Source organism: Lithobates pipiens, unplaced genomic scaffold (genome assembly GCF_037356315.1).
Source record: "Lithobates pipiens isolate NorthernLeopardFrog02 unplaced genomic scaffold, aLitPip1_a1.2 Scaffold_8, whole genome shotgun sequence".
Taxonomy (NCBI): Eukaryota; Metazoa; Chordata; class Amphibia; order Anura; family Ranidae; genus Lithobates; species Lithobates pipiens.
Genome location: NW_027507903.1, coordinates 538,197,103 through 538,209,972, shown reverse-complemented (window position 1 = coordinate 538,209,972; position 12,870 = coordinate 538,197,103). Strand labels below are relative to the sequence as shown.

The window sequence follows — 12,870 nt, the reverse complement described above, 5'->3', positions numbered from 1 at the left end:
AGATTTAAACTCCCTTCACACCGGTAATGCTGTTGATTCATGATCTGCAGTGGATTTCTTCCTAATGGCCCTTTCTTAGCAGGCCATCATGAAGCGCAAAATTTATAGCGTTTACAAAATAGGGGATAGTTTTATGGCATTTTTATTAATTATTTTTTTTTACTAGTAATGGCAGCGATCAACGATTTTTATTGTGACTGCGACATGATGGTGGACACATCGGACATTTTTGGGACCATTGTCGTTTATACAGCAATCAGTGCTATACAAATGCACTGATTCCTGTGTAAATGACACTGGCAGTGAAGGAGTTAACCAGGAGGCGGCAGTGTAGGGGGTTAAGTGTGTCCTAGGGACGTGTTACTAACTGTGGGGGGCTGGGCTGTGCGTTAGTGAACACTGATCTCTGCTCCAATCACATGGAGCAGAGATCGGTGTCCCTTGTTGCTAGGCAGAATGGGGAGATGCTGTTTACATCGGCATCTAACCGAACAGCCTCCCCGTGAGGTGATCGCGGGTATCCCCACGGCGATCAAGTCCGCGGGACCCACGACCAGACTCACAGGGTCCCGACCGGCGGCGCGCACGTGATGGCAGGGCGGCAAATAAAAATGGACGTACCTGTACGCCAATTTGTCTGTCCGTGCCATTCTGCCGACGTACATCGGCGTGCGTCGGTCGGGAAGTGGTTAAACAGGGATTTCAATGTGAAACAGCATCCATGAAATGCAGTTGCAGCACAACCTCACTCAATTCTATGGGGCATGTTAGCAGGAGTTATTGCTGATCGTGAATGCTCTACTTTTTTTGCTGCACCACAAAGCCTCCAATTCACAGCAATGTGTAATGGGACCTTCCTGCAGCCATTGACAGGTTTTGAAGGAGAGTGAGGCAGGTCTGCGAAAGGATCAACAGAAATGAAAGGCCAACTGCAGCTACCCGCAACCCAGGCCTGAGTCACTGCTCCGCCTGTCAATCACTCACATGTGTATTAAGCAATTTTGCTCAGCACACTACATTTAACATCTTGCTTTTGGGTCCGTGCCGCCTGCCAGGTGTCCTTTCACTGTTTATGTGGATCCAGCCTAAAGGTTTTGTATTTTTGTTGGGGATAACAGAAAATGGGGCAATTTCTACACAGAGAAAGTGCAATATACCTGTTCATTCTAACACAATCAGGCCTGTGTATTGGCTTCCACAAAAATAGATTTATTTATTTACATAAGACCATGTATACACGCCATTATACAAAATCTTCGTGGTATCTTCTCCAATACCGTGGAATGCACACCTGGTAAGCTCACAATACCACAATGCCTGGCGATTCCACTTCAGTGGGTTAAATTTACATTGTTTCAGTTAAAATATCACAGACGAGTCTGAAAGTTCATCCAACACAATCCAACCAACGGCACAGCTCCTGCACTCTAGGTCTGCTCTGATTCCTTCCTGTCACGCCTCTTTCCTTTTGTATATTTGAATGTGCGAAGTGGATTCTGTGTCCTCTTGAACTAGAAAAAGAAGACATGAATTACATTTTTAAAAGTACGGTACCACAAGCATTTTATTTAAAGATAAACTGCAAGAAAACAGTTAAATACACAGATGCCATAATATTCCACAGCAATTTTACCTGTGAAAAGACTTGTATTTCTGTACATCTAGTTCTGAGTATTACACAGGTCTGCAATAGAGCACAGCTCTGTTTGTCAGAGGGGAAAACCTGATTTCTCTCTCTACTTAACACATATAGGTCTTCTCCCCTCTCACTGCCTGTAAATAGGCAGTGACAGGAGAAGAGGAGTGACAAATTTATCACTTTATAGCTCTCTCCTCCTATCGACCTGTCCCCTTTTAGTGCATAAACAGTGCAACACGGTTGGACCAACAGGCTGAAAGCAGGTAAAATTCCAGGACTTATACTGCTTGCAATTGAAAATATAAATTTAGGTATGGATTACTGAATACAAAACTGCATCAACTTTTGTTCTTTATATATCTATAGCTTCAGCTTTAACACTTTTACTGCCAGAGACACTTTTTTTCACACAAATTAAAATGCACAATTTAGGACGGACTTAAAACCCCCAAAATTGTATATAGATGCTCTGAAAGCGGAAACCTTTAAAATAAAATGCTGGCAACTGCAATTTTATATGTCATAAATTATTAGCGATATTGTTTAACCGCATCAGGTCCACCCTATATCAGTTTTACTACTACAGGGCGGCACCTGTGCACCGAATCACAAACATATACGTGATCCGACACGTCTGGGTAGGGAGCATGCATGTGTAACGCTGGTGGCTCACTTCTGTTGTGATTACACTCAGCAGAAGCCGATCGTAAACAAGGCAGATCACCATTCTAAGAGGAAAGAAATGGAATTTCTATCCTTGCAAAGTAGGGAACAAATTCCATCTCTTCCCCTAGTAAAAGAACCTCCCACACAGTGCACAAAAACACTCGCTAGGCCCACAGTTAACACTTTGATTACCCCTGATGTTAACCTCTTCTCAGCCAGTGCAGTGCATATTTCTTAGCACTGATCAATGCATTAGTGCCACTAGTTCCCAAAAAGTGTCAAAAGTGTCAGATATCAGTCGCTGATTGCCGCCGTTCTTAGTTTAAAAAAAAAAAAAAAAAAAATTTAAAGTATCCCTTAGTTTGTAGACACTATAACTTTTGTGCAAACCAATCAATATACGATTGGGATTTATTTTTTTACCAAAAGTATGTAGCAGAACACAAATCGACATAAATTTATGAAGAAAGTTTTTTTTTCAATTTTTTCTCTCTCAAAATTGTTGTTTTGTTTTTGAGTGCAAAGAATAAAAAAAAAAAACAGAGGTGATCAAATACCATCAAAAGAAAGCTCTATTTATGGGTAAAAATGACAAATTATATTTGGGTACAGTTTTGCACAACCGCGCAATTGTAAGTTAAAAGTAACGCAGTGCCGTACTGCAAAAAAAAAAAAAAAAAAAGCCTGGTCATGAAGGGGGGTAAATCTTCCAAAGGTCAAGTGGTTAATAAACGTCTATTTTCAGGAGAAAAAAAATTATATAATTTGTGTATAAAGGTATACACGCAAATTCAGGTTGGTGCATATAAACACAATTGGGTTGATTTACTAACACTGGAGAGCGCAAAATCTGGTGCAGCTGTGCATGGCAGCCAATCAGCTTTTAACTTCAGCTTGTTCACCTTTGACAAAAAAAAAACTGGAAGCTGTTTGGTTTATTTGAAGAGCTGCACCAGATCTTGCATGCTCCAGTTTTAGTAAATCAACCCCAACATATTACATTATATATGTTTGAAAGCCTTTATATAGGTGTCATCAGTTTAGAGTGAACATTGAATGATGGCCCTAAAATTATCCCCATCTAGCTCACGTGTTGATATCAAACACATTATATTGTATCCCCAGTCAACGCTTTTAACACTCACAAATGTAAACCAACTCCACAGTGAACAAATTAAACCATACAAGCAGCGGCATTTAAAGCAAAAACCCTAATCCAACAGTAAGTAAGGCTAATCCCATTTGAATACAGCAATTGAAAAATTATTAAACAGTGTTACAAAATGAAAAATCTTTCACTTAACCTTATTGCTATTACAATGGGGCTTATACCCCACATAACAGCCAATGACAGGTTCTGTTGAAGGAGACATCAGGTGTCTAATGTCATCTCTGTGCATCTTGGAAGCCAACATAGCACAGAACAGGATAGGGAGGGCAGGAAATGACAACGGTAAACCTGCGAGTGATAAGAGCTCATAGCTTCCAGGTTCACTGTTCAGAAGGACAATCAGCAAACTGATGTTCACTAATCTCCCACAATACACTCTGCTGACACCATGAATGTCCTGGGCATCTACAATGGACAGGGGATCCCAGGACACATGGCATGGGTTGGCATCATGCTGATATACATTTGTAGGTGATCAGGAGGCTTTATAGTTGCCAAGATTACTTACAGTAGAAAACTGACAGTGGATGAAGAACAAACTGCCAGCTGGACTGGGCTGGGCTGTGGTCAGTGATCCGTTACTAGGCTGCTGTCAACACATGCCTTCCACCGATAACAGCGAAAGCATTCAACCATAGCGTTGATCAAAATTCTGCTGCATTTTAATGATAGCTAGTTGCTGAACAAATTTTGCCTATCATTTATTTTGTGGGTATCATAGCTGCTGCTACTGCAAACAGACAGCACCATTTAAGGGTAAAAAAAAAAAAAAAAAAAAAAAGGAAGACTTGAAGAAAAAAAATAAAATGAAGGTAGCTCAAAATTGATATGTTGTGTGTGTATATTAATAAAAAAAAAAATTATAATATATATATATATAAAATATTTTTTTTTATTAATATACACTATTAATTTTTTTATATATATATATATATACACACACATATATATATATATATATATATACACACACACACACACACATATACACACACACACATATATATATATATATATATATATATATATATATACACATACATATACATACAGTATACCTGCTTATATCACACACAACATGTTGCTCTAAAGCCAACAAGGCCCAAAGCAGTTTAGAACTGCTCAAATATAGGGGGGGGGGGGGGGGGTGAGACCCAAAAACAAGCATATTGGGGCTCTAATAATAATGTTAACTCCAAAAACATAAATCAACAATTTGAAATCGTGTATTATAGATATCAGTTATAATAATCCGATATTCTGTATCACCAACCTTCTGTTGCATTTTGTTCCTTTACTTTCCCTTTTCGCACTATTCCCATTATAATGAATATAATGAATTTGGGAATCAGATTTGTAATGCAGCAGATTTTTTTTTTTTTTTTTTTTAGGATTACTCGTTTTGATTCATTTATTTATGATTTGTTGCACATAATAGTTTTATCTTATGATAAACACATATTGATTAAAAAACATTAACCACTTCACATTCAATCTTCAATTTTTACCGAGCAATAAAGTTATATGAAAAAAAGTGTAAAAAAAACAAAAACAAATTTTAAGTCTGAAATTTGCAACAAATCACATTGAAGTCTGTGGGAGGCAAATCTTGATGCTAAAATTCTGACCAGTGACCACTGCCTCCTCTCCGGTGACCTCATTTCTGTTCACGCCTAATGTCCCAGATAGCCTGACCTCACAGATGTCCCACCTTCTGGATGGAAAAAGGTCTATTCCACTATGGTCACCTGATAGACCCCAGAACTAGATTTTTAAAATCCTTCCAGGACCTGCAAAACACTTAATTTACCCAGACAGGCCGGCCTTCAGTTATCTGCAACTACGGCGTTATGCACAATCCCTGGCAGCCAACCTTCAATTCTCCCCTTTAACCGAATTTGAAAAAATATGTTTAGAGGGCTCATCCCCGAAGGGTATGATCTTGCGCACTTATCAGCTCCTGATCATGTTTACATCACCAATTGGGCCATGACATGCCTATATGGGTAGGTGGGAGCAGGCCCTGGGTGAAACTATACCCTTAACCACATGGCAGCGCATTTGGTCGCAGGCTTCTAGGAGCTTCATCTGTACGCTATATAAAGAGAATCAATATAAGATCTTATTTTATTGGTACCAGACCCCGGGCCTGCTCTATTCCATATATCCCTTGGCTGATTCTCGCTGCTGGCATTGCTATAAAGACAGGGGAACGCTATTTCATATCTATTGGACCTGCGCTCTACTTGTCCCGTACTGGCTGATGGTGCATTCTCTGCTCCGATCCATCTTCGATGCCGAGGTCCCCTTCGACCTGAAGGTCTTCCTACTAGGCTTACCGCCTGTCTCCGTCTCTAAATTGTCGCAGAAACTACTGTCGCATGTGCTAACTGCAGCACGCTGTCTGGTGGCCCTAAAGTGGAAAGAGACGGAGCCCCCTTCCCTATTAGAGTTACACACCAGGATCAGAGATGTTAAAAGAATGGAATACCTGACAGCATCCCTAAATTACACTCTTGACAAGCACAATAGAATACGGGAGCCTTGGGTCCTACTGGAGACTCCCCCAACTTTATGACCCACAATTCTCTCCCCACGGAGACTAACGATGCCTGAGAGGGATATCTTGGAGGCGGTGCTGGACCCCCAGGGCGGGCGGTTGTCCTAGCCTTCTACCACTCTATTTCTTATCTTACTTTCCCTTTCCTGACTAAGCTTTTGTCATCTCTACTGCTCCTACTTCTACTTTTATTTATTTATTTATTTTCTTCCCATCCATTTGTTAGAGAGTTCTTTTACAGGATGGACACTAATACAGCCGCTTTACTATACGATAGTTGAGCTTGCCGTCAGGGGCTGTAAGCTACATAAGTCGTCAATAAGCCTTACCCTTGGCTGCAATGTTTGTTGCACTAGAAATCTGATAGTATGATCATTACTGTACCATGTATTTTCCTGTACTCTATTTTGGAAATGCTATGTTTTCATTTTTGTTCTCTTATTTTTGTCCTCCTTTCTTGAAAATCAATAAAAAATTGTCAGTTTCCAAAAAATTCTGACCAGTGGCAAAACGAATATGCATGCTATTGTCAAAAAAAGACATGGGGAGTTGGGCAGTGCCATGTGGGACATTTAACAAAGCACACATTTATTTTAATTATTTATTTTATTGTATAGTACTTGAGCAAACTTTGAAAAGCAACACAGGATTTTTACTACAGCAAACATTTTAGGAATTTGGCAGTTCCAGATGTGGACACATTGTATGGCACCTAGGTAATGGTAGCCAGTATAATTTTTATGGCGTTTTAGATGTGGGCAGATAGCAATTAAAAGTTGAAAAAGTTGAAGGTTTGAAGACATGGCTATATTCAAAACTGGTTCTTTTTAATAAAAGCGAGACAGTCCACAGAGTCAGGTCTGGGTCTCAGAGAATGGGTGTAGGGATGTTGTACACAAGCATATATATGCCTGCCATATTGCAATGACTGTCAGCTCCCCTCAACAACTACTCCAATGCAAAATGACAAATGGCTGCTGGGAAACCACCCTTTTAAAGTAAGGGCACATAAAGTTACCACCATTGACCATTCTAAGCAAGCTAACCTAAGTTCAAACGCCAGGTAGTGCATTACTGTAACATAGTCCAGTTTACCAAATTTCTGCATTCATTTGCTGGGACCAAACATTTTAAACCTGCTAGATATACAACAAACCCATTTTTGCAGTAAACCCAAACCCCAGATAGAGAAACCCTCAAGCTCTCACCTTGCTAGAAGCAAACCTGGAAAGCCCTCCTGGCTTCAGTCTTAGCCTTTTTTTCTTCTTGTTCAGAAGATTGATGACAGAGCGCATGGAAGGTGGAACTGTGAGAAACAGTAACATAACAGCAAGTGAGGATATTGTGATTAGTGAATACAATGGAAAAAGCTAAAAACAAGGAAATATAAGTTAAGGATTTATTTTGAAATTTTTATGTTTTCCTACAGTGTCGTTATTTTACTATAGAAAAAAAAAAATGCAAAAAAAAGGTCAAGCTCAGTAATATCTATATAGGATGTTCAGGAGTTTTATTATAGTATTATATATTTATTATAGTTTTGGATAGAATGGAGAGGTATTAGAATCCCTGTAAATTTTTATTACTGCCTGTGCCCCATTAGGGAGATTTACCTCCTTTATTTGTCCTGTTTACCATCATCACTGAAAGTAAAAGTAAAGAAAATCCCGTATTTTGGCTTGTCCCCAGAAAAGTTAGAGGTGAAATCTTCCAATGGGGACACTAGTTATGGTGGCCTGGGGTTCACCAAGGAATTCCTTTAATTTTCAGGGATTTCCTCTCACTTCCTGTTTGGTTATGGGACAGGAAGTAAAAGGTATTTCTCTGCAATAGGACACAGGCGGCAAAATAAAAAAAAAATAAAAAATACCTCACATGGGCTATAACCCTGCCTTGCTCTATCCAAAATGGGGGGGGGGAAAAAAAAGTTTTCCCTGTAGTTACTTTAATATTTCCTGAAGGTCTAACTTAGCTGTTCCGATAAATTTTCTTATAAAGAAAATAAGACATTAAAACACAACAGCCAGGCAAGAAGAATTTTTTGAAGGAATTCAAAAGTGGCAGTCATTTCATTTCTCTCTATTTTTCTTCCGCTTATCAGTAGATGGTCTAAATATATGCACTGATTAATATACTTATGGTGCTGTATATTGGAATTTTTTTTTCTAGATTTTTGTGAGGAGCACAGAATATTTACGATGAAGTCTGAGAATGTGCTGCATGGAAGGAAATTAAAGCAAGCCTTCCACTTTTACCAAGTCAAAGAATGGGTCGCCCAGTAACTGGGAACATATACTGTATATACTCCAGTATAAGGCGAGGCACTTAATTTTATCAAAAGCTTATTGAGTATAAGCCTAGGGTGGGAAATGCAGCAGCTACTCTAAGTGGAAAAGAGGGTCAACAATACCCATCTGCAGCCTCACTGTACCCATTTGCAGCCCCACTGTGCCATCTCCATACCCCACTGTATCCATCTGTGTGGCCTCAGGTACCTGATCGCCAGAACACCGGTGATGTGACATGCAGTCTAGTCGGCAGTCGTGCAGTGTAACACAGCCCCGCCTCCTCCTCTGTGATGGAACATTGATTCAGTTTCCCAGCAGTGAGTCAGCGTTCCGCCTATCACGGACAAGAAGAAGGCGCAGGGTTGTTACACTGCATGGCTGCCGACTAGGCTGCACGTCACAGCGCCGTGAGATCAGGCACATGAGGCTGTAGATGGGCACAGTGACTCGAGTATAAGCCGAGGGGGCTTTTTCAGCACAAAAAAAAATGTGCTGAAAAACTTGGCTTATACTCAAGTATATATGGTAACTGATACACCAGGAGAATGTATACTTACTCAAATATTCAGGAACATTTTTCAGGTGAGGTTTCACTACTGCTGGGTGCAGAGCCTTGTCATGTCTAAGAAGGTGTAAATCCCGTGGATTATCCTCAAAATATGTCTGCAGATAGAAGGATGGATAAAAAACAAATAAAAAAAAGGTTCACTTTGAAGATGTTGAACACAATTAAATAAAGAAATTGTATCAGCAAAAAACATGGATAACATTTGATTTCACAGAACTATACAAGAACCAAGAAAATAATACATGGATTAAAACTGTTCAAAACTATCATTTAGTTATGGGTGGATAATGCTTGCTGCCATATTTACTGAGAGATATCCACAGTTCCTAGCCTGCCTCACTTCCTAGAGACATCATGGGGTAGAAATAGAAATTTTGCAGGGAGCTTTCAACCCTAAATTCAGAGATTTAATCAGTTGCTGGGTGACCCAAACTTCCAGCAAAATAACTGACCTTCAGATAATATCTGACCTGACATGGTATACTGAAAAGGGAAAATAATTTTAGAAGAGATACATATTGCTCACTGTATGGATAAGAGATGTCAGATGCTGAAGGTTAATGGCTGAAGCTCGGACATTGGGTTATTTAAGGCTGCAATGTGTCAATGTGTTAGGTCAGAGTGCTTTGGAAAGAACATGGAGCTATGAATCACTGTCTGACCTCAGATGAGCCCTGTTCATTTTTCAGTGGTTATAAAGCATTAATATAGTCCTATATGTTCTCTGATCATCAGAGCAGTTCAATGGGACTCAAGACAGACCCACAAGCATGTTAGCAGTTTACGTTCTAAAATATTTTAAAATTCTGCTCAGTTACACCCTTGCCACGCTATACAGCTTGGAAGGGAACTCCACTATGCACTACCACAGCTTTTCCGTTTCCTACGTCACCTGCCTGCTTGCCAACTATCAAGAAGCATCACTTCACTGCTGTGCTCCTTTCTTTAACTTCCTCCAACTGTAAGCTGCCTAAACATCTCCCCATTCTCTACACATTAGATTGACAGCAATGTGCAACCTGGTCTGACTGGCTCAAAAATGCTAATCTCCAGCTGACAGTCTGATGTATACTAGGCAGGATACTGTGGGAAAATATAAAGACAGATTTCAAGAAGTTACACTAGTATCATTTTCAGACATTTTACATTGAACAAATAACTAAAGAGTGCTTGATTTGTTTGGCATTCTATTTAAATTGAAAAACAGGTTTATTATATGTAAAAATTATTTAGATGTTATGCTATTATCTGCCAAAATGGGTGCCATTCAAACTGGAAGCAGACATGAAATATGCTTGAATAGGACCAAAGCTGGGCTACAGGAAGGACAGCTCCAGCAAGATTTTTAATTTTTCACACTGTAGTAGTATTGAACTAAATAAGCATGCTGGTGGATTATACAGTGAGTAAAAAAGTATTTGATCCCCTGCTGATTTTGTACGTTTGTCCACTGACAAAAATGATCGGTCTATAATTTTAATGGTAGGTAGATTTTAACAGTGAGAGACCGAATAACAACAAAAATATCTAGAACAATGTTTCCACCTCCATGTTTGATGGTGGGGATGGTGTTCTTGGGGTCATAGGCAGCATTCCTCCTTCTCCAAACACGGCGAGTTGATGCCAAAGAGCTTGATTTTGGTCTCATCTGACCACAGCACTTTCACCCAGTTCTCCTATGAACTATTCAGATGTTCATTAGCAAACCTCAGACACGCCTGTACCTGTGATTTTTTTGAGCAGGGAGACCTTGCGGACATTGCAGTATTTCAGCCCTTCACGGTGTAGTGTGTTACCAAATGTTTTATTGGTGACTATGGTCCCAGCTACCTTAACATCATTGACAAGATTCTCCTGTGTAGTTCTGGGCCGATTCCTCATTTTGCATGGAGTCTCAGACCAAGGGAGATTGAAAGTTATTATAAAAGATTCTTCCATTTGCAAATCGCACCAACTGTTGTCACCCTCTCACCAAGCTGCTTGGCGATGGTCTTGTAGCCAATTCCAGCCTTGTGTAGGTCTACAATCTTGTCCCTGACATCCTTGGGACAGCTTTTTAGTCTTGGCCATGTTGGAGAGATTGGAATCTGATTGACGGCTTCTGTGGACAGGTGTCTTTTATACAGGTAACAAGCTGAGATTTGGAGCACTCCTAATCTCAGCTAGTTACCTGTATAGAAGACACCTGGGAGCCAGAAATCTTGCATATTGATAGGGGATCAAATAATTATTTCACTCATTAAAATGCAAATCAATTTATTACTTTTTTGAAATGCATTTTTCTGGAAATGTTTGTTATTATTCTGTCTCTCTCTGTTAAAATAAACCTACCATTAAGACTAGATCATTTCTTTGTCAGTGGGCAAACATACAAAAACAGCAGGGGATCAAATACTTTTTTTTTTTTTTACTGCCCCAAGAACTTCAGTTGCAAACTTTGCTGTCCTGTAATGCTGGACAAAGCAATCATTTACATTTGGCAGCATCACCAAGCTTACACCTGACTGTTTATTTATTTTTTTAAATACACAAAAAACAAAAACTAACATTTATAGCAAATTGTATCTATCAGATGTGTACGTTTAATCACCTGCTTGATGTCAGACTTTGCATAAACTTAGACTCGCTCTGCCCAAATAGATTTTCTAGTGACAAGCTTCTTTCCTTCAAAAGCCCACAAAATACTATTTGACCAGCTGGTTTGCTAGCAAACTTGACATCCACCTGTGAGATGAGTGTCAGGGGAAAAGTAGACTGTGCTGCTTTAGAGGCTACTGTGCAAAAGGCTCCCCTTAAAACTTACTATAACATTTCCGCCCACAGTTGGGATCTGTTGGATGTGGACATCACCATGGAAGAAATCAAGGTTGCCAAGGTGAGTAAAAGGCCAGACCCAGACAGGTACACTGTCTTTTTTAATTTTACACAAAAAGCTCTCTGATCTTATACCGCATTTGCGGTGTATCTTTAACAAACTTAAAACTGGACAACCCTTTCCCTCTGAATCATTAACCACTGGAGATCCGCGCTATAGCCGAATGACGGCTACAGCGTGGACCTGCTTTGCCGAGACGATGTCAATAGACGTGCACGAGCGGTCTGTGCACCCCCTGAGGGGCGCGCTCTGTGATCAGCGAGTCTATGAGACTCGCCTGATCACGGATCGGAGCAAGGGGTCGATCCCGACCCCTTACCACGTGATCAGCTGTCAGCCAATGACAGCTGATCATGTGACACAACAGAGCCGGTAATCGGCTATTTTTCCTCCTCGCTCTGTCAGCCAAAAAAAAAAGCCGATCACCGGCGGCCGTGAGAGGGACTTAAGTCCCGATCACGGCCAGCTCATCAGTGCCCACCTGCCCCCTAAATATTAAAAAAGTGCCACCCATCAGTGCCCACAATCTGCCTCCACAGTGCTGCACCTCAGTGACACATACCCGTGCCCATCTACCAGTGCCCCTTAGTGCCACCCATCCGTGCCCATCTTATCTGTGCCCATCTTATCTGTACCGCCTTATCTGTGCCCATCTTATCTGTACCGCCTTATCTGTGCCCATCTTATCTGTACCGCCTTATCTGTGCCCATCTTATCTGTACCGCCTTATCTGTGCCCATCTTATCTGTACCGCCTTATCTGTGCCCATCTTATCTGTACCGCCTTATCTGTGCCCATCTTATCTGTACCGCCTTATCTGTGCCCATCTTATCTGTACCGCCTTATCTGTGCCCATCTTATCTGTACCGCCTTATCTGTGCCCATCTTATCTGTACCGCCTTATCTGTGCCCATCTTATCTGTACCGCCTTATCTGTGCCCATCTTATCTGTACCGCCTTATCTGTGCCCATCTTATCTGTACCGCCTTATCTGTGCCCATCTTATCTGTACCGCCTTATCTGTGCCCATCTTATCTGTACCGCCTTATCTGTGCCCATCTTATCTGTACCGCCTTATCTGTGCCCATCTTATCTGTACCGCC

General features: G+C 40.6%; 1 protein-coding gene across 1 annotated transcript in view; it reads right to left on the bottom strand.

Annotated features, from left to right (window-relative positions):
- Positions 1 to 1,188: 1,188 nt before the first annotated feature.
- DDX56 (DEAD-box helicase 56) overlaps positions 1,189 to 12,870 on the bottom strand; it is a 43,855-nt gene continuing 32,173 nt past the window's right edge. Inside the window, exons 12-14 of the mRNA XM_077469671.1 lie at positions 8,882 to 8,987; positions 7,245 to 7,342; positions 1,189 to 1,511 (exon numbers count right to left, since the gene is read on the bottom strand). Coding sequence (XP_077325797.1) covers positions 1,428 to 1,511; positions 7,245 to 7,342; positions 8,882 to 8,987 — 288 coding nt within the window. The 3' untranslated portion in view covers positions 1,189 to 1,427. The remainder of the gene's footprint in view (positions 1,512 to 7,244; positions 7,343 to 8,881; positions 8,988 to 12,870) is intronic.